Below are 22,926 nucleotides of genomic sequence, written 5' to 3'. Positions count from 1 at the left end.
TACTGTGAGCTGGAGATACTATTTCTTCGCGTTCTTAGCTACTTGTCCAGATATCCTCTTGGCACCATGCAATTCTTCTAGAAAAGCATCTACCCTTTTGAGCAAATATGCCAGGATGCAGTTAGATGTATTATTCGCAGAAAATTAGTTTCAACAACTATATCAGAGAACACTGACTCCCTCAATATCATCATTGAGAACACCACATTTTGCATCCAGTAACAGTAAAGAAATCAACCCTATTTCATAAATTCAATAATTAAACAATGGACCTAAATGGAATTTTCACTAACTTTCCCTGACCAATCTTCCATTTCCCTGACTTCACCTGATACATTTTTACTTCCCTGACGTTCCCCTAACTTTCACTTATTTTCCAGAATGTGGACATCCCGGTAAAGGTTTTGTATGTATTACTGTTTCATAGAAAAAAATAGTGCCATATGGTATTTGCTATTGCGTGAGTACGTATTGGTTATTTGTCTTCCCATGGAGTTAAGGAAGCTACAGGAATTGCGTTTTAATTGCAATTGAAAGCAATTAATATTGCAATTGCATATTTCTTTAAACATCATAGCATATGCTTGAGGTACTTACTGTATTTCATTTTCTAAGAGTAAAAACATTCATTTAATGGAATGTGTGGAATTAAAAGTGTAAGTTGTTCATTAATTCCCAGTTTCAATATAACTTCTGCAAAACAAGCGTCATCATTCATTAATTAATATTATCCCTTCTATTTGTTTGTTTTGCAAATTTATTAAATAATCTGATCACACAATTTTCCAGACAGAATTTTAAGATGTTCATGAGCAAGAGCTCAAATCTTTTCTTACACTTTCGTTGTTTAAGAGTATAAAGGCTAGTACTTACCTGTATTGCTCTTATGAATTTACTTAATAAAATAGAAATACGATATACGACATTTTAAGTGAAAAAGATAGTATCCGATTAGTTATACAACCTTTCATCAAACTGTTAGAAACAACCAGGAAATCTAACATTGATATACAATTGTTCAGATCATGTCTTGCTCCCCCACTTCTAACGTCCAACCGCCGCCACTGAGTTACAGGTCCATATCTCATGTAGCCTCGATGGTAAAAGAGACACAAAACTCTAATCCTATGTACAGTAATATCCAAAATCATTGTCGCATATCTATAACTGTCTTGTTGTGGGAATATAATTTGATAATGATTTTGCAGGGTCTTTTAATACTGTTTCCATGTGTATAATCAGGAAATGTATATTTGTGGTAAATTTCATAGGGAAAGAACTGTAAATACGAAAATTAGAATGAGTAAAACAAAATTTTCCTAAATGGACAAGAAAAGTTTTCTCGTTATAGTGTTCTTATATGCTGCTCTTTTGATATGAAATTTACTACATACATGTCTGCCGATTATACACATACTAACATTATAAGAAATACCGGGCGAAATCGTTATCAAATTATATTCGTACAACAACATATTTATAGATATGCGATAATTATTTCGGACATGACTGTACCTAGTCTCTTTTGTGATCGCAGAGTAGTAAGGAAAAAGTTGATTTTTTTCTCGTAATCGATATACTTGAACAGAGGCTAACAACGGATAGTAAAGAAAGTAATATAGTCACTTTATCACTGGAATCGTGATCCGTTTAAATAAATAAGTCAACAAATATAGACGTACTGTGCACCTTGAAACAGAGGGTATATTATAATGACTAAGGTTAAGTAGAGGAAGGGCGGTCTGTGCCGCCGTATATGCACGACTACATGAAATTTAAATTTAATGGAGTCAAGTTGTTAACTTGTATATTCCGTAATATCTCAGGATACCATCAATATACTTAAACTTACAATTCAATTTTCTGAAAACATTTTTTTTTTTTTTTAATTAAATACCCTTTGCACAAGCACCCAAAAATTATCAGCTTTGTTTCAACTTGTACCTTTCCATAATAATGAAGTAATTTTCTCATGCTTGTAACTTTTTCCATTAATTTTTACATTGAATATCACAGCTCAAGAGAATTCCCATTACATAACAGTATCATTTTTAATTTTAATAAATAAAATTTTGAAGTTAATTTTAGCTTTAACCTTTACTTTCTCTGATATCAATTTTTTAATTTAATTACTTATATAGTAAGACTATTCATGGCTTTGGATTGATTGTTTTAACAAAAGAGACACTGACCAAAGCTTAAAACCCACTTTTTTAAATTATAATTTGTAACTGTTTCGGATATCTAGCATATCCTTCTTCAGACACTGTCGAAAATAAATGAAAATACAGACATATATATAAATATTGTTATGACAAAGTTTAAATTCTTTAACCGTCATGTATATAGTCATTGTTATGAAAACGTTTAAATTCTTTTAACAGACATATATATATATAGTCATTGTTGTACTTTTTTATTTTATTTTATTTATTTATTTACTTTTTTTTCCTATTTACTGAGGCCTTCAGCCAATCCCATAAGTCTTCGTGTTTACTTTCCAATTAATCACGTTCCTTCATTTTTGGTTCTTATAAGGGCCTTTTTTAATTTTTTTTAAATTTTCTTTTTCTTTATGCTATTCAAACTTCCTTGCCATAATTCATTAATTGGTAAGCCCCTTGTCCAGTTCATCAGTTTATATCTTCCTACCTTCTTTATCCAATCCGCTTCTTTCCACTTCCTTATTATCATTCTTTTCTCCATCTCCAATACTTCCGTCTTCTCCCAATTAATTCCGTGATTCGTCTCCTTAACATGTTTGTATATGGCATTGGTATCTTTCTTCCTCCTAACATCATATTTATGTTGTTTTATCCTTTCTTTCATTCTCTTTCCTGTCTCTCCTATATATGACATATCGCAGTCCTCACACCATACTCTGTAGATGACTCCTTCTTCATCTTCATTAATCTTTTTAGTTCCTTTTCTATTCTTTTTCTTTATTGATCTTAATAAAGTTTCTCCACTGTTTCTATAAGTTCTCACCCCTCCTTTCTTCAATAAATTCTTCAGTTTCTCCGTTTCTTCTCCCATACTTTCTATGCCATGCCATTTTCCCCTCTCATCCTCTTCATTCTTCTTTCTCCCTCTCTTCCTCTGCCTTCTCTAACTCTTTCTTGCTGTAACCGTTCTTCTCTAACTGTCTGTAGAATTTCTGTATGCTCTCGTTCCTTCCTTCCTCTTCGTCCTCCAGCATTTCTATTCTTCTCATCATATTTGTTATGAAATTTCTCTTTGTACTCCTATCCACGTCGCTCCTCTCATGGCAGTACACTTCCGCTGAGCACTCTTTCTGGTACCACCTCGTAACCAGCCATTCTTCCCCGGGGGGCTTACCAATTAATTAATTATGGCAAGGAAGTTTGAATAGCATAGAGAAAAAGAAAATTTAAAAAAAAAATTAAAAAGGCCTTTATAAGAACCAAAAATGAAGGAACGTGATTAATTGGAAAGTGATTAGATATCCGAAACAGTTACAAATTATAATTTAAAATAAAGTGGGTTTTAAGCTTTGGTCAGTGTCTCTTTTGTTAAAACAATCAATCCAAAGCCATGAATAGTCTTACTATCGAAGTGACTCCATGACTGAAAAGGAGTATATACATATGGAAAGATAAGAGAAGAAGGGAGATAATGAAGATACAGCAAATATAGTTCCTAAAAACGTGTTTGGAAGAAGAAGTAACACCAAGAGGTCTCAGGATTATGAAGAGAGGAGTGGAGCACACATCACTGAGATTTAAGAAACTACTAAAAAGGGCCGAAAAAGAACTAGTGTGGAGTGTAATTAGAAGAAATAAAGAAGAAGAACGAAGGAGTAGAGAGACTACGGTGAGAATAAGAAGTGAAATAGAAGACGGACTGACAGTGTTTGTAAGAAAAGTGGTTGTGAAGAATTTGGAGAAGTGGGAGAGAAGTTTTAAAGAAAAAGTGAAAGAGAGGCTGATGAAGAAAGGAAAACTTTAGGATGGCGTAGAGAAAAAAGCAAAGAAAGAGAAAAAATGAGAGTAGTGGTCTTGGGAGACGTGAGAATAACAGAAGAGGAGGAAGAACTTCTTAGTTTAGGTCACAGATTCAAGGTGAAAGAAGGGGAAATAGACTTTAGAGAGCTGATTTACTCAGTGGAAGAGGCCTTAACGGACGTTAAAGCAGAAGATTAGAGAGTGAAGATAAGGAGAAGAGCAGTAGCGGTAGTGAAGAACAGCATGAAGAAAAGGAGTAAAGAGAATGTGAAGAAGGAAGAAAAAAGGGGTCTTATGATGTTGAGAAGTAGGAAGGACATAGTAATAGAACAGGCGGACAAAGGTGGAGCAGTGGTAGTTATGGAGAAAGAATGGTACAAGAAGAAACTGGAAGATTTATGTGACAATACATATGAAGTTATAGAGGATAAGGACATGAAGGAAGAGGATCTATTGAAGAAAGTAATGAAAGAAGGAAGAGGTTTCAAGCAATGGATAAATATACAAGGAAGGATACCAAGAATGAAAGGTTTCCCAAAATTACACAAGAAAGAGGTGAAGCTTAGATCAGTACTAGACTGTAGAGGCAACTACTGGGAGCCACTAGAGAAAGAGTTGAAGGAGATTTGTGAAAGCATAAGAGAAGGACAAGAATCGTGCAGAGTGAAGAACACAGAAGAAGCCAAGGAATTGTTAAGAAGAGTGGATCTTAATGGAGGCAGAAAACTTATGTTTAGCCTTGATGTTAAGGCTATGTTCCCGAGCCTTAGTAGAGAAGCAATAATAAGTGTCATAGAGGAAGAAATGGGTAGTAAAAGCATAAAAGGATGGACAAAAGAGAAAGTAGTTAAGGCTTTGAAGGTAATATGGGAAAACAGTTATTGTATAATAGGGGAGAAAGTGGTAAAAATAAGAAAAGGAATCAGTATAGGTTCGAGGCTGAGCCCAGTACTGGCAGAAATAATTATGAACAAATGGGAAAAAGGTGAAAGAAGAAGGGTGTAAGAACTTGATCATATTTTGTAGGTATGTGGATGACTGTCTAGGCTTGTGGAAAGGGACTAGGAGACAATTATAGAACTTCAAAGATAGTGTGGAAGATAAAGAAAAAGGCATAAACTTGGACATGGAGTTGGAAGAAAATGGAAGAATAAACTTTTTAGACATGACCATAATAAAACAAGAAGAAGGGCTGGTTACGAGGTGGTACCAGAAAGAGTGCTCAGTGGGAGTGTACTGCCATGAGAGGAGCGACGTGGATAGGAGTACAAAGAGAAATTTCATAACAAATATGATAAGAAGAATAGAAATGCTGGAGGACGAAGAGGAAGGAAGGAACGAGAGCATACAGAAATTCTACAGACAGTTAGAGAAGAACGGTTACAGCAAGAAAGAGTTAGAGAAGGCAGAGGAAAAGAGGGAGAAAGAAGAATGAAGAGGATGAGAGGGGAAAATGGCATGGCATAGAAAGTATGGGAGAAGAAACGGAGAAACTGAAGAATTTATTGAAGAAAGGAGGGGTGAGAACTTATAGAAACAGTGGAGAAACTTTATTAAGATCAATAAAGAAGAAGAATAGAAAAGGAACTAAAAATATTAATGAAGATGAAGAAGGAGTCATCTACAGAGTATGGTGTGAGGACTGCGATGTCATATATAGGAGAGACAGGAAAGAGAATGAAAGAAAGGATAAAACAACATAAATATGATGTTAGGAGGAAGAAAGATACCAATGCCATATACAAATATGTTAAGGAGACGAATCACGGAATTAATTGGGAGAAGACGGAAGTATTGGAGATGGAGAAAAGAATGATAATAAGGAAGTGGAAAGAAGCGTATTGGATAAAGAAGGTAGGAAGAGATAAAGTGATGAACTAAACAGGGGGCTTACCAATTAATGAATTTATGGCAAGGAAGTTTGAATAGCATAGAGAAAAAGAAAATTAAAAAAAAATAATTAAAAAAGGCCCTTATAAGAACCAAAAATGAAGGAACGTGATTAATTGGGAAGTGAACACGAAGACTTATGGGATTGGCTGAAGACCTCAGTAAATAGGAAAAAAGTAAATAAATATAAAAAAATAAAATAAAAAAGTACAACAATGACTATATATATATATGTCTGTTAAAAGAATTTAAACGTTTTTATAACAATGACTATATACATGACGGTTAAAGAATTTAAACTTTGTCATAACAATATTTATATATATGTCTGTATTTTCATTTATTTTCGACAGTGTCTGAAGAAGGATATGCTAGATATCCGAAACAGTTACAAATTATAATTTAAAATAAAGTGGGTTTTAAGCTTTGGTCAGTCTCTCTTTTGTTAAAATTAATTACTTATATTTTCATATGTTTATTTTTTAATTTTAATCCGTTAAAATGGTTACCAATTTTTGCAAATATGTGCGTGTGTGTGGAAATAGTTTGAATTTTTATTGTATGCTTTTCTAATTGTTCTTTGTGTTCATACTTTTAGGAAGTATACTGGTTTAATTAAGCGGAAATGATAATGGAAAACTCTGATAAAAATCATGATGGTATCCCTCAGTTGGAGGTTATTACTCTCACATATTCATCTACTGACACGATGTTTGATGATGATGATGATAATGATTCTTCAACATCGGATTACACATCAACTTCATTTTTGGTGGAAGATGTTGAAGTCATTTCCATTCAGAATCAAATATCGAACCCCAGTATTAATGAATCTCTTGGAGTGATTAATAGTAGATATTCAGACAACAAAATAGTAACTGCTGGCGATGAAGTATTTGGTGAGGTTGGGAAAAGTTCTGCGATTGAAGTGGTTGAGTCTGTAGACGTAAATGTGGATAGTGATTTGGTGTGTGTGTCATCGAGATATGAAGAGATTGAGCAGATAGACAGCGAACAAGATCATATGCAAACATCAAATGAAGTGGCTGAGTGTGAAAGGTTAGTTTCCAAGACAATGCATTCTTTAAAGTTAGTATGGAAATTTATGAATGTCATAAATATTTTTCACCATGTAATTCGATATTCTTATACATCAAATCTAGGTAATTCGAAGTTACTTCTGAAACTCAAAATGTTTCGAGTAATAGAAAGTACACAATCTAGAAAATAAAATAAAATAAATAAATAAAAAATAACCTAATTTTATTGGTAGAGCAAAATCGGTCGTAATTAAAGGAATCTCTATGAAGTTTGACATATTCTACTGTTACCCTTACACTTGAAATATGATACCACCACTACTACATACTAAAATTAACGGAAGTAATATTAATATTGATTTCTGTATACTTATTCTTGTGAAAAAGTAACCATTAATACCTTAATTATAAAAATAATTTCAAAATAACCACAAATAATTTTCTTTTAGTTGATAAAGATAGGTTATAAAGAAAAGTTACAGACTGTTGTAGTGACAATTTACAATCTTTGAAAAAATCTTTCAGTTTTTGTTGCTTTTGTTCTAATACTTTTCCCCAATGTTTTCCAAAATGTTTGTAAGATTGACAACTTCAATCCAGTTCGTTCAGCATATGAGTGATTGTCCATGAATATAGGACTGACACAGGGGCGGATCCAGGAAGGACTTCTGGGAAGGCGGTGGGTTGTAATACTGGTACTTAGAGCTACTTTTAAGAGCGTCAAACTCGGGGATGGGTTTTATTTATATGTAAAATAAAAAAGTTTCCTTTTCTGGGAGGGGCGATCGCCCCCACTTTGATCCGCCCCTGGACTGACATTTATCACAACATAAAAGTCCGGAGCGGAGAAGAAAACCCATTTTCTGGTTGTGATACTTCACTTTCAGATCATCTTGCTCGGAATATAATGCTTTCCTAATTTTATTTTCGTCTTTGAAAATCGATCAGAACATGTTTGCTGGAATCCCAAAATAGACAGCAATGCCGTTCTTTTCTCTCGCGTCTTTTCCAACTTCATTAGTGAGGTTTGTCACATACTCTCAAAGTTCTCAAAATTGGCATCTTCTGCATGAAAATAAGGCTAGTCACGGCACCAGTGACACAAGATATTGTAATCTTCACTGGTTAAGATTGTGTCCAACACCTGGCATTTGATAGAACTTCCCTATATTATAACATGACATATGAAAACTGTTTATATTTCGAAATTCGTCCAGATGTTTGTTATTAATACTATATATTCATTTTTACGTTTTCTTGATAGAATAATAGAAAAACTAACTTTCTTCAGTTTGAAATCTGTTTAAATCATGACTTGCATATGGCAACAGCCGGAGGATTTTACTTGGAGCTAGAGAGCCAAGTTTGATTCTTTGCTCCCTGCAAGGTTACACGCACTGACTTCGGATTTCAGCAGAGATAAAGAAAACGATGAAATGCAGATTGCCGATAAACCCAGTTTGTTTGGCGTCTCTTTATTGATTGTATGCAGCTATGTAAGCATCTCCACGCAAACAGCTATATGTATAGTTTGAGGTATATTGCAACTAATTGTAGCATTTTGAACGAAAAAAAAAAAACGAAAAACAACGACGCCCCGTCAAAAAATCGTAAATATTTGTGAGTGAGAGACGTCGCTGATTGTTCAAAATGATACAGTATCCTTAGGTGCAACATATATTTTTCTCAGGGAACATTTGAAAATTATGGTAACATTGTCAAAAAAAAAAATAAATAAATAAATAAATAAATAAAAAAACTCAAAAAAAATCCATTTTTTTTCACCATTTCAGGCCCCTCAATATCAAACCTCTAAATCCAACTTAATATTTAAAAAGTACTTTGAAACGCTACTTGTAGCATATTTTTGGATTCCGAACCTCGTTTTGAATTTTTTTTTTCCAAGTTTGCCAGTTATTTACTATAGCGCTGCTTTTACAAGAGAGCAATTTGAAATTTATTATATGCATAATTGCAGTTGTGTTTTTCCAGTTTACAATTTAGGATGCAATCGAATCTTATAACCTTAATAATCATGAAATTAAAGCCTTAATATACAAAAGTAAAGTTTAAGAGTTGAAAAACAAAATCAAAAACACATTTAATTTAAGAGAAAAGGCAAAACGATATTTGGATTATAATTATATCAATGTGTTTTCAGTTTACATTTATGTGTTTGAGTAAACTTATTTATTATACATATTAATTTATTTTAACATGCAAACCAATAAGATAGACATAAATATTATCTGATAATGAAAACAAATCAAAAACCAAACACCATATAATTTGCCATAATTCATTTAATCTCCGTCGCTGTCTTCATTGATTGGAATATTTTCAACTTTAGAAACCTGTTTTAAATAAATTAGTGACGGAAGAGAAAGGAAAATCGTGAACTCTGGCAAAGAAATGTTCGAAGTTTTGACCTTGAGGTTCTAAAATGGTCAAAAACTAAAAAAAAAATATATGTTGTACCTAAGGGTATTACAACATTTTAAACAAATAATCAGTCATGTGTCCTCAAAAAAATTTTTTGTACGATTTTTTAAAAATTTCAACGCAAAAAACCGATTTTTTTGAAACAAAAATCACATTTACAACTACATAGTATCTACGATCTGTGAAGCTTTCAAATAATTTGGACAATCCCCATCAGAATTTAAAAATATTAAATTTTGAGCATGTATGATACGATAATTCGATATGAACTGGAAATAGGGGGTCGAAACTTTTTTTTGGGGGGGGGTGTTTTTTAGCTCAAAACTAACATTCTGAGTTAATAATAACCTAATTTGGATCAAGGGTTGATTTCACTATCTTACTAGGATATACCCTTTGTTTACCATCACTAAATAAAACAAAACAGAACAAAAATAAATAAATAAATAAATAAAAAGAACGTCATGTCTTGTGAAGAACTGTTCTGCGATAATTGTTTATGTGTAAACCTTCTGGAGCAAAATACGTGTATCTATTTAAAAAATTATTCAAATCGTGCGAGCCGTTTTGATGATAATGCTTTGATTTTTATGTTTCTTCTGTCGCGTGTTCTTTTTATGCATTACGCAAAAGTCACTATATGAAAACCTTCCCAGGGCGAAGGCCTAAGCTTATACGAAAAATGGCCTCAATCAGTCAAACTAATGAGCGAACAAAGAAACGCCAATTCCACTTTATGTATATAATCAGAATATGTTGTAAATAGATAGATACCAATACACAGTAAAAAAGAATCAAACTTGATCGAAACTTGATCTAAAGAGGAAGCAAATCCCGTATAACAAGCATCCTTATAAAACAAAAACATTTGTAAGTAAATAAGATTGTCTAATTTCTGATAACAATCAATCTTGCATCCTCCAGCCCTTTCTCTCACTCTTCTCATGACTATGCTAAGCTGCCGTAACTTCGAAGGCAGCCATTCACATTATTAGATGTATGATGCCTTGTTCTACAACTTGATTTTACTTCCCAGCTAATTTCTGGGGATGAGTCAAGGACAATAGGTTTTATGTTAAAATAGTTTGTACCTGCACCCTGGATAACCATAAAATTTGCACATTCGCCAATACTACATCTGTATATATAGTTCCGTACTCTCCAGGGCTGTCATGTATCTCAAAATAATATTATTGAATTGTGAAAGCTAGTTTAAAAATAAAAAAGCGAACATGCAGTATTGAGGTAGGTTAACATCTGAAGAAATTTTGAACTGCATTCGCCAGTACTGCATTTGTGTGAATAGGTACGTTTTCTCCAGCGCAGTCGTATTTCTTTCTGAAAATAATATTAATGAACTATGAAAGCTGATATATATATATATATATATATATATATATATATATATATATATATACATATAGCAGCATTACTCTACGAATACAACAAGCAGTTGAATCGATATCTACACTAATAAGTGATGCTAGTATCAACCAAATCGACTTTAGCTGCCATCTAAAAAGAATCGATATAACTGTTTGTAGAGCTAATCTAGATAGGATAAGATATGCTTTATTGTCATTAAACAACATTTGTTGCAATAGACATTGTCAAATAACATATATATATATATATATATATATATATATATATATATATATATATATATATATATATATAGATAGATAGATAGATAGATAGATAGATATTTACAAGTTTTATCACACTATCAGGCAAGTTTTATCTATGTATCATTGTTCTTGCTTTCAACTCTTGATAACAGATTTTTTCAAATTCAGAGATACTATATACAGAATTGCTTATAAGGAAGGATTTACAAAAGTTTTTGAAGTTGTCGTGAGGCATTGTGCGTACATTTTGTGGTAATACATTAAATAATTTCATACCTGTATACTTATAACTCTTTTGAGTAGTGGTTAACCTAACTTGTGACATATTAAGGTCGCTTTTATGCCTAGTATTGTAGGAATGAACATCGCTTCGGTGATTAAAATTATCTAAATTTTCTTTTATATACATGAGACATCGATAAATAAATAAAGAAGGCACTGTCATAATTTGAATTTCCTTAAACACTTCCTTGCATGATGCTGTTTTAGGCAATCCCTTAATTATTCTTACTGCTTTCTTTTGCCATTTGAAGACATTCTGTGCACCAGAAGAATTACCCCAGAATATTATTCCATACTCCAAATGTGAATGAAAAAAGGCATTGTACGATGTTATAAGAGATTTCTCACTAATTACAGTTTTTAATTTACGCAATAAAAACAATACTCTGGATAACTTTCTACATAAATTTTCTGTATGTTCATTCCAATTTAACTTTGAATCGACGTACATTCCTAACAGTTTTACAGATTTACGTGTATCTGAATGACTCGTAGAATTACTAAGATTAATGTACAAAGTTTCTGTTTTATCCTGATTTACTGTAAGTCCGTTACATTTAAACCATATAGAAGACAACTCTAACATTTCGTTATTCCTACTTTGAATATCAATTATATTTTTGTCTGAATTTACAACAGTAATATCGTCAGCATATAAAACACAACTATTAGGCAAAAAACTTGGAAAATCGTTTATATATACAAGAAAAAGAAAGGGGCCCAATACACTACCTTGTGGAACACCATTTGTTACACACATGAAACTTGGCTTTTCATTTCCAATGCGAACAGCTTGTTTTCTATTGCTAAGATACGATGCAATTAAAGATAATTGCATGCCAGTAATACCATAATAGTGTAACTTCGCAATTAATATATTATGTGACACGGTATCGAATGCCTTACTCAAATCTAATAATGTAACCCCAACATGAAGATTGTTCTCCAAATTATCTAACACTTCTGATACTATATTTTCCACGGCTTTAGTCGTGGAACACCCAGGTCTAAATCCAAATTGCATATTATGAAATAATTTATTTTCCTCAAAATATCTTGACAATTGATTCTTAATACGTTGCTCAAAAACCTTAGATATTATTGGTACCAAAGATATTGGGCGATAGTTATTAAGCTCCGTTTTATCATTTTTCTTGTAAATCGGAACTGTAACAGTGAATTTAAGGCACTCCGGAAATTCACCTTCGAGAAGTACGCAATTGAATAAATAGGTCAAAGGTTCAACTATTATGTCTATTATCTTCTTTAGCATGTTGTTAGAAAACCCATATATATCCTCACTATTCGAACATTTTAATTTGTTGACCACTGACAGCACAGTTCTAATATTTATAGGGGTCCATAGAAAATGAGTACTATGTTAATTAGTATTTGTCTGTGTCAATAAGCAAGCGAAATCTACTTGTGAACTAATGCCATTTTTGTACCTACCAGTTAGTTTGTTAGCACTATTTACAAAATATTCATTGAATTCATTTGGGGATATCTTTATCGAGTCTTCAACAACCTGTTTCCCTAGCTCCCTGTTAATAATAGACCAGGCCGCAGAGCACTTATTTTTTTAATTATTTATGAAATTCTCATTCGCAGCAATTTTCGCCATTTTAATTTCTTTTCTGTACAATTTTCTTGATATTTTATATTTCTCTTTGTCACTGGCTGACCCTGTCGCATTAGCTATGTTATAAAGAGCCATTACTTTATTCCGGAGCAGTTGAAGGCGAGGTGTAAACCATTTGGGATTTCCTCTGGTCAATTTGTTAACGCGCTTGTAGGAAGTAGTTCTTTCTTTTACAGGACAACATTCATCTAGATATTTAGTCAAAGTCCACATGAAATTATGAAAGACTTCAGAAATATTTTTACCGTTTAAAACTACGTTTTCCCAGTTAGTTCCCCTTAGATTACTTCGTAATGTTTGTATGTTAGCTTCCCCCATTATTCTAAACTTTTTAGTTATAACATAGTTAGAATCCATGCATACTGTCACAGGAATCAGAAGCCACAAACCTTCATGATCAGATAGCAAAGGCTGTATGACAGCACACGTCATTCTGGTCTTATCTTCGTTAGTAAGTACATTATCTAGGCATGCAGATTTTCTAGTTGGTTGATCATTAACGTAATAATAGTTGTGAGATCTGAGGATATCACAGAATAGACTTCGTACCGGTGAATTAGTTAGAACGTCAATGTTCACGTCACCAATAAAGAATACTTTGTAATTTTTGTATTTATTAAAATAAATAATTAACTCTTCCCAATTAGCAATGAAAATATTGATATCTGAGTTTGGGGTTCGGTTTATGGAAACAATTATTACTTTTATGCTTTTTAGCAATAACCCAACTACTTCAAAACTCTGTTCAATACAAAAACATTCTAAATTCAAAACAGTGTATTCAATATTAAACGTATTTTTGAGATATATACCTACACCACCATGGAGTATTGAATCTCTACAGAATATAGCGGCTAACCTATATCCTGTTGGAACACACAAATGTATTTCTTCATTTGCAAGCCAGTGTTCATTAATGCATAAGATATCACAGGGAAATGTATCTAAGAAAATTTCAAGCTCAGCCAACTTGTTTCTTATTGATTGTAAATTTAAGTGGAGTATTAGTACATTCTGCAGAGCTGTGTTAGTACCATAGTTCTTAGAAAAGCTATTATTATTATTTCTTGCCTCTGTTATGCCACTTATATTACTAAAATGAAGAGACGTCGTTAGACTTGAAGTTTTCACCCGGCCCCATGCAATTTTATTCATGGAGTCGGGTGAATTTGGTTTTCCTGTGCTACCCATGGCATCGCTATTGCTTCCTTACTTTCAAATTTACTAGCTACGTCCTTATCAACTATTTCACAGATCCTGGTACTTAATTCATCCTTACCCTTTTGATTGAGATGCATACCGTGTTGAGTGTACATTTCTCTACCTAACATACTGATATCCACCATTACAACATTCTTAAAGTGATTGCACATTGCTTTTAATTTTAAGTTAGTACTTTGTACAGCTTTATTAACACACGAGTTTTCAATAAGATCATGGCGATAAGGGACATTTACCACAATTGTTTTACAGTTATTCAACATACAGAGTTGTTTTGCAATTCTACTAACAGCCTCACTACCTTCATTCTTGGCCACATCATTTGTTCCACTTAATATTACTACATAATTACCTTCCTTATTTACAATGTTGGGATTAATACCAGACAACACATCAACACTTTTAGCTCCAGGCTTGATATTTCCTTGCACTGCCAACTTGTGTTTAGAGTTACTATTCACTTTTTCGGACAGTCCACGACCGTGACTATCACCATATATGTACACTTGCGCGTCTGTCTTAGGCTTTCTTCTTGTATTAGTTTTATTGTTTGTAACTTTCGGCACGTTTGGTTGCATAGTAGTTTTTCCCTTGTACATGGGTATCCTTGCACTATTCTTCGTTTGTGAGTTTCCTACCGGTTTTGCATTTGAATTCACGTCTCTTTCACTTCCGACGTTTTCCAACACACTGTATCTGTTTTCGCATACAATTGTTTTACCTGATACCACATTAGAATATTTGGGTCTGGGCCTACTGTAACTTATTTTTGTCCACTAGTTGGAGATGTTTTGAGTTTCAACAAACGATTCTACTGACTTCACTTGTTGCAATACTTCATTTTCTGATTTTAGTGTCCGCATGTCCTCCTGTAACACATTTATTATTTGTAAAACGCTGTCAATGTTTTAATTAACATCACAATGGTTTATGCTTACCATGTTTGACTGCTTGTTTCCCCCTTGCACTTGCACTTCATTGCTATTAATCACGTTGCCTTGTTGCTGTTGTTTAAGATAATCAACCATACTTCTTAGTGACTTCACATCAGTAAACAAATTCTGTATGATTTCTTTTAGGGACGAAACTTCTTGTTCTGTCCGGATGCAGCTAAAACACTTTTCTTTTACTATTTCATCTTCCACTATGGCGAAGTCATTAACCATGATATTTTGTTTCTTTGTTTTGGATGTTGTAACATGTTCTGACGTATTTCTAACTCTCACAACACACGATTCACATATCTCGCGTATATTTTCATTGTTCTTACGACATTTTTTACATAAAGTTGTAACTTTATTTACTATTTCCGCACTAACTGAAACACCGACATTACCGTGATCCGCCATCTTGCACAACACCATCTATGGTCCTTTATTTGCGACGTTGCCACATAATGCAGTTTGTCTCTCCAGACGAGAACTCGAATGGTATTAATATATATATATATATATATATATATATATATATATATATATATATATATATATTTCTTGCTTTACTGTGACTTGTAGAATAATGCTCTGTGGTGTGTGGGCGCCATTTTTAGAACATAGGGTGTCCACATGGAAACCTGGTTAGAAACTTGTTTTGTCACATGGAAACCTGGTTAGCAACGATGCATACTTTTAGGCTGGCATGCAGAAATGATTCAAGTTACAAGCGGCAACTTTTTATGATAATGGACTTCGTAAGCTTGTTCATCGCTGTTGTAAATGACTAAACTTGCATGGCGAGTATTTCCTAAGGTACTGTACAAGTGTCGCTTCAAAATGTATATAACAATCTAGTTTCACTTGTTTTCTTTTTAGTCCAAAATGTAAGTTATCTTCTGGATAACCCTCTTACAATTTATAATAATACCGTCCCAATTCCTATCAAGATTTCCGGTTTCGACGTTTAGTTTTTTTTTTTTTTTTTTGGTCCTTGGGGAATGTACTTCAAATACATTTTTGTCGATATTTGAGATGGTACGGTGTAAATTTTTTTAAGTCGTGTACCGAGTTTTGAAAGTTTTTACATTGTGTCACCACGGTAATTATTAATCTCATATCATATCAAACTCACATTACTGCCTAATAGTGCTTGATTTATCACTAAGCGTCTGGCTAGTCGCTGTAAGTTATTATTAAATAAATGAGTAATCTGTTGCAAAATTCATTTTCCGCATAGGAAAAGGAACTCGAGACATCATGAAAATGTCAATGTGAGATCCCATAAAATTATTGGAGTTTAATTTTAATGAACTTTATTTGCTTAAAATTGTAAAATCTACGATTAAAAGTTTACTATATATACTTAATTAACAGGTTTAATTACACACGATATAGTTGGTAACTTCAAACTCTACGTACTAAAATTATTTTAGTGCACAGTCATTGTTATTTTGTCAATGTGCGCGGTTTCTATATACAATGTTGGAAAGTACCTATGTACTTTGTACCTGTGTACAAAACGCGTACCTAAGGCCCGTACCTAGGTACATTTAGTATTTAGTACCTAGTACTTGTACCTAGGTACGATTTTCCTGTACCTAGTACCTATTTTTTAGGTACATTTCTTGGGTTCATTTTTAGGTAGGTCGCACACAAAAATACTGAAGATTTCCTTGTTTCTTTGAAAGAAATTTTTTGATCCATCTCGCACACATTGATTTTCAGTTAATCATAATTTGTTACCTGCTTCACCAATGATCAAAGTTCAGCTATATCATTATTTGTTAGCTCATGTTATTCTTGGATTTAGTTTGAGCTAGTATCGATTCCAAAGCACAAATAAGTCGAGACTTGATGTAATTTCACTTGGTTCGGATGGTTATATTTGGTAAGAACTGGCATCACTGCTTTCTTTTACTCATGATCGCATGGCTTCAAACCATTCAATTTCTGTATTTCAAATGTGGAACGACGACAACAAAGAAAGACATGTTTACGATGGGTAGTTTTTTGAAGTTACTGAAAGAAAAGGAGACTCAGTAATTGTTAAGTGCAAAATTTGCATAGGAATCTCGAAAATAAAAACTACAGCCAATTCAACAAGGAATACTTACAGGCATGCAAGGGGGGTATGGCATTCGGTTTATCAAAGATTTCGGTAGCAATTTGTACCTAGAAAAGTACCCTAGGTACGTTGATCAGTACATCTACCTGTAGCTAGGTACATTGGCCAGCTCGTACCTAATACCTGTACCTAGGTACAATTTTGGTCAGTACCTTGTACCTGTACCTGGGTACAATAAATGGGTACCTAACCCAACACTGTCTATATATGAAGGTATTAGTTGCATATTTTTCCGTACCTATTAGAAAGTTTTTTTTTTTTCTTTAAAATTTTTTCCTGAATGTTATCCATTTTAGCTTTGGAAGTAGGTATAATCTAAGTCTTTATTTCAGAGCAAATCTGATCAAAGGAAACTCTTATTACTATTAATGTGGGTTACCGTTTCGACATCATCATATTGTTTTCATTAAACACACCTAAAACTCAACTTTAGATTAAGCAAGCGCTTCGTCCTCATATCTTCTGCTACGCTGCATGCTGTGTCTTTTTGTCTTGTTTCTTTACTATATTACATTTAATTTGCTATCCACAAATCATGTATTCTTAGTGCACTATTCCATTCATTAATGCTTTCTCTTTTTAACCAACGTGCTTCTTTCCACTTTCTTATAATGTCCTATAATAGTCCTAGTACAACTTCCCAGTCTATTTCATGTGCTGTTTCGCTCATGTGTTTATAAACTACGTTATTTTCTTTTTGAAGCTAAAATCGTGTGTGTGTTGTTTAATCCAACTTTCAAACTCTTCCCTGCACTTCCTATATACTTCACAACACATTTTTGACATTTTTATATATTAGCCCGCATCTCATTTTCTTTTTCTTCTTTCCTTTCACTAAGTTCAGTATTCTCCCAACTCTTTTTCTGTATGTCCCTTCCCATTTTTCAAAATTCTCTCCCATACTTTCTGTTTCAAACCATCGTTTTGTCTTTTTCTCTTTCCTTTTCTGTTTTTTTGTTGTCCTTCTAGCTTTTACTGCAACTATTTTTAACAAGCAATCTATGAAACTTGGCAGCAAAAAGAACCAAACTTTACTAAATTGCTAACAACCTCTTAACAATGATTGTTGTATAAATTGATTCTTTTATCTCTCTTTATATTTAGTATTTATTTTTGTTATACACTAGATATATATTTAATTCCGATTGATAAATTATAAAACTATTTCTCTTAATATGATAGATTTTCACTATCATGGCTATTGTTTCGAAAGAAAGTTCTGTATTTATTTTAGTAGAATACAGCACTCCAGTTGATGTTGTTCTGTTATCGATTCGCATGATCAAGCAGTGTAAGGCATTAGGCGATCGCAAGATAAATTCGTCAAGGGTTAATCCTTTTCGGAACAAACCCTTATGTTTGTCCTTTCATTGTTATTTTTCATCTCTCATCTCATTTAGCATCCTAGAGCTGAACTGTGAAGCGTAAATCTTACAAATGAAATAAACTCGTACTTATGTCTGTAGAAGATAACATATTAAATAAAATCAGCTTTCGCATATTTTCGTAATCAATTAACGGGAAGAGTATCTAAAATAATTGATATTTTACCACAATAGATAATAAATATAAGGATTTGTTTTGATTCGGTGGAGGGTCCCAAAGGCTCTGTTTCAGTTACTCTATGCCTAAGCGAAAAGTATGAACATTAATATATTTATGAAAATAAGTCTTAACATTCTAACAAAAGCTATCTCGCTACATATTTGCTTAATTTTTTGTGTATACATTTCAGTACTGCATCAAATACCTAACTAAACAGTGTGAAACTTCGTTTACTGACTATATATACAACTTAAATGTTAAATTTCAGAATTCATGTGAGAACTCGCTTTAGAAATCTTAATCCTAAAACATACGTTTTCTCTTCTTTCAGATCTTCGTCTCTTCTGAATCAGATGCAACTAATCGCAGAATTTAGTTCTGAAAGGAATATGAGAATTGTGAGAGAGCTTAACTGTAAAAATCGACGCAAAATACACTGCAATAGCGAAAAGAATAACGAGATAATTTCTGGATTAGTAAATGAAAATAAAACAGAGTTTATGTGTAATGTTTGTAACAAATTTTTCAAGACTGCTAACATTTTAAAACAGCATGAAAGGGTTTTTCATAGAAGAGAACGAATATTTAAGTGTGATTATTGTTACAAAGAATTCTACTTTAAAAGTAGCTTAGAAGCTCACATTCGTAGTCACACTGGTGAAAAAATAAAATGTTCTCATTGCGATAGGTCGTATTACGAGTATTCACATCTGAGGGCTCACTTAAAACGTGTTTTTGTAGGTAAAAGGCACAAGTGTCCGCATTGTGATAAATCATTTGTCAACAGATATGAATTGGTCGTGCATTTGGAATCGAAATCAGGATTTTTATGCGATTATTGTGGAAAATATTTTTCTAATAAAGAGTATCTAAAATATCATATTAAACGACATATTGGTGATACACCATTCAAATGCAATGCTTGCCAGAAAAGGTATTCAGATTCAGGGGCTCTAGCTAAACACATGAAACGATCTCATAAGAGAAATGAATGTGAACAATGTGGTCAGATAATTATGGATAAAATTGAATATAAGAAACATATAGGGTCTCATATGACTAATCCTTGGTTTGTTTGTGACTATTGTGGCATGACTTTCACCGATAGTGATGCATATGGGGAACATGTGTCCAGACACTCGAGGAGACGATTTATATGTAAGCCTTGCTCGAAAACATTTATGCAAAAAAAAAGTTTCAAGAACCATTGGAGACTAAAACATCCTGGTGAGGCGTTACCAAAAATTGAGGCAGAAATTTGTGAACACTGTGGAAGAAGTTTCACAGATTCGGAATGCTTCCAAGAACATGTTGCTTCTCATATAAAAGGGAAATCCTATGTGTGTACTCTGTGTGGACGTTCGTACCTCCTTAAGTCTAGCCTAAATAGCCATATAAGGAAGTCGCATAACACAAAGAATGATACAAATTCTGTTCTTGTGTCATGTAAGTACTGCGGAGAAAAATTCACAGATAAAACTGAATTACAGCAACATTTTCATACTCACGAAGAATGACGTATTTAAGTCTGTCATATATGTGGTAAGAGATATTGAAAACAAGTATTTATAAAAACATATGAAGAAAGTTCACGACAGGGGATAATCTGAAGTAGAGTAAACAACAACGAGTAAAAGTGAAACGAAAATATCGGAACGAATCTATATCACAAGGACCAAAAGAAGTTTAAAAAAAATTAAAGTGTTTTCCTTGTAACTGAAAATTTCTATAGTGATAAAATTGAGTTGGTTTCATATACAAAGAACACGAAGTGTCTGCTGCTTCAGTTCTAAACAAATTGCCAAAAGTTCGGTTACAATCGAATAAGGTAAAGAAAATTTAAATTTACATTTTCGGTGATCCTACGACACTTCGTTTCTATACATGTGAGTAATTTATTAAATTTTACACTTGAAACTTGAGTTGTTGAATTTATTCCATCGATTGTAGCGCAGACCCTTTTATAACAATGATTTGCGCTGTTATTTCTTAGTAACTTTATTCATTCGAGATATTCCTTGTTACTCATTACGCAATACGTTCATTTCTTCTACGTTTATGGGATGAACGACGATAGCCCTTTTATGCTGCAACATATGTTACATTCCTCTGATTCACCTTTACTAATGTTTGAAGCAACCACCACTTCATTTTGTCTATTCAGAGGTATTGTGAATTTTATCAAACAATGGTTGTCGTTCATTTTGAAGGAAGAATCCTAAAGATTAAAGGAGTTTACCTTAGATAATGCTAATTTATTCTATAAATGTTAGTTTTAGTTTCAAACAAGTGTTCTCGGGCTACCAGCCAGATAAAATTATTAGCTTACGACATTTCGAATGCGGATATTGTATTCATCTGCAGGGATTATTATGAAGAGATCAGAGATATATAGCAGCTATATAGTGGTGTGGCTATGAATGGAAGTCTGTAATTTTTCTAAGGAAAAAAACGCTGGTTTGCAGTTGGATGTTATTGTCGAAAAGAGCCTTTGTTGAACACCTGTTTCTTGTTCCGTAAGACTAACCCATTATCTCTACTGAGACTTTTTCTTTCACGTGAGATGGCAATGGTTTCTTTTATTACTTTGTCCAAGAAATTGCTGCATTTGGCTAGTAAAATTGGCCCTATGTCTTAGCTCTGACCTTTGCTTTGCTAGTTCCGATTGTTGAAGTTTGAGGTAGCTGTTGTGTTTTTTGCATCGTTGTTCTATGCTGCGTTCAGTTTGTTGTATGTGTGATCTTCCACATTCACAAGGAATACGGTATATTCCTGGAGTGCGGACATACAGGCTGTCCTCTGGTTTGAGTTACGATTTGAAGTTGGCTGGTTGTTTGTGATCAACTTTCATACCACGTCTGGCAAATATTTTGATGAGTTTACCAGAGGTGAAGAAATGGCCCTTCTCACTTTTTGACTTTTTCGGGCCTTCTATACCGGGAAGTGACGGTCCTTTTTTTAGTATCATATTGTACAACTATTTTCTTGAAGCGACAAACGAATGTTATTGAATTCTTCTTGTAAACTTTCCCAGTCACGTACAGAAACTGCTCTGTGGGCAGGGGCGTCATTTAGGGGTGGCAGGAGGGGGCAATTGCCCCCCCCTAAGAGTTTGAGAAATACACATACTTTAATCGATTGTCTACTAATATCCTAGTACTAACCGTGAAAGTCTTATGTCGGTGGTACTCTTGCCCCCCTCAAGCAAAGTGTGAAATGACGCCCCTATCTGTGGGCCAATGTATTTAGCACTGTAATACATTATGACTTATGTTGACAGCCATTGGCGTTGAAGTAAAGATCTGTATGGGTCAGCTTCCTGTTTAGGCTTTGTCCTAATGTTCCGTCAGATTTATTTCGAACAATTATATGAAGAAAAGGGAGGCACTCATTTCGCTCCAATTCCATGATGAATTTGATCTCTAGGTAGCAACCATTCCAAGAAAATCACGTAGTGTTTCTAGAGTTGGATTTTTTCTTTCTTTCTTTTTTTCTTTTTTTGAAAGAATCGAAACACTACATGATTTTTTTATATATATATAGAATTTCTCTCCAAAGTCCGAAATCAGTTTCATATTCAGTTGCCCTCTCTGCACTTCTAATGGTAGTGTGCACAGATTCCCTGTGGGAGAGGCATTACAGTTGTTCGGATTGCACCTTAAACCGTAGACTAACGTTTGATATTGCATCAATGCCGAAAAGAGACGCTAACAACTAATTTCTTGAGCAGTTGAGATTTCAAGACCAATGTGTCAAATTAAACGTGAGATTTTTAAAATATGAATCGCCTTGGAAATAGAAGCTTAAAGACCAGAAGAAGAAATAGGATCAGATTACTTCAAAGGTGACAAAGAGATCTGGCAAAGAATGAAAATATATTATAAGAACATAGAAACTCCTCGAAATGGGACAGAAGAAGCTAATGTCTACAAAGAATATAATTTAAGATTTTCATTTCTCTCAAATATGAACAAAATAAAGGGTCTTACAAATGTTGCGGAGAAAGTCCGAATTATTTGGGATTCCGCCACAGAGAAAAGACCACCTTGGTGACGAATGTATCCATTTTCAAAGCTATATGTTATACATGTAGAAAGAGAATAGTGACAAGTTGTCCTCTCTTCCATTTCCCTGGAAGATGTTGCTTTAAAGAAAATTGGTTTATCTACCCAACTATGCACACTGCACTTGAGATTTACAAGTGTACT

At 33.5% G+C, this 22,926-nt stretch overlaps 2 protein-coding genes across 3 annotated transcripts in view; both read left to right on the top strand.

The window, feature by feature from the left end:
* Nucleotides 1-22,127, top strand: part of LOC145690642 (zinc finger Y-chromosomal protein 1-like) — a 72,610-nt gene extending 50,483 nt beyond the window's left edge. The window contains exons 2-3 of one of the 2 annotated variants that reach the window (XM_081765734.1): nt 6,454-6,914; nt 19,050-22,127. In XM_081765734.1, the coding sequence (XP_081621860.1) occupies nt 6,481-6,914; nt 19,050-20,235 (1,620 nt within the window). In that variant the 5' untranslated portion in view covers nt 6,454-6,480 and the 3' untranslated portion in view covers nt 20,236-22,127. The remainder of the gene's footprint in view (nt 1-6,453; nt 6,915-19,049) is intronic. The other variant, XM_081765733.1, reaches the window with a different exon arrangement.
* On the top strand, nt 4,209-4,970 carry LOC145689464 (uncharacterized). The gene has a single exon (XM_081763629.1). It carries the CDS (start codon nt 4,209-4,211, stop codon nt 4,968-4,970), a length of 762 nt encoding a protein of 253 aa, XP_081619755.1.
* Nucleotides 22,128-22,926: the final 799 nt, after the last annotated feature.

Source organism: Thermobia domestica, chromosome 7, assembly GCF_964235325.1.
Source record: "Thermobia domestica chromosome 7, izTheDome1.hap1.1, whole genome shotgun sequence".
Lineage (NCBI taxonomy): Eukaryota > Metazoa > Arthropoda > Insecta > Zygentoma > Lepismatidae > Thermobia > Thermobia domestica.
The sequence above is the reverse complement of the archived record's forward strand: the minus strand, read 5'-3'. Positions and strand labels throughout refer to the sequence as shown.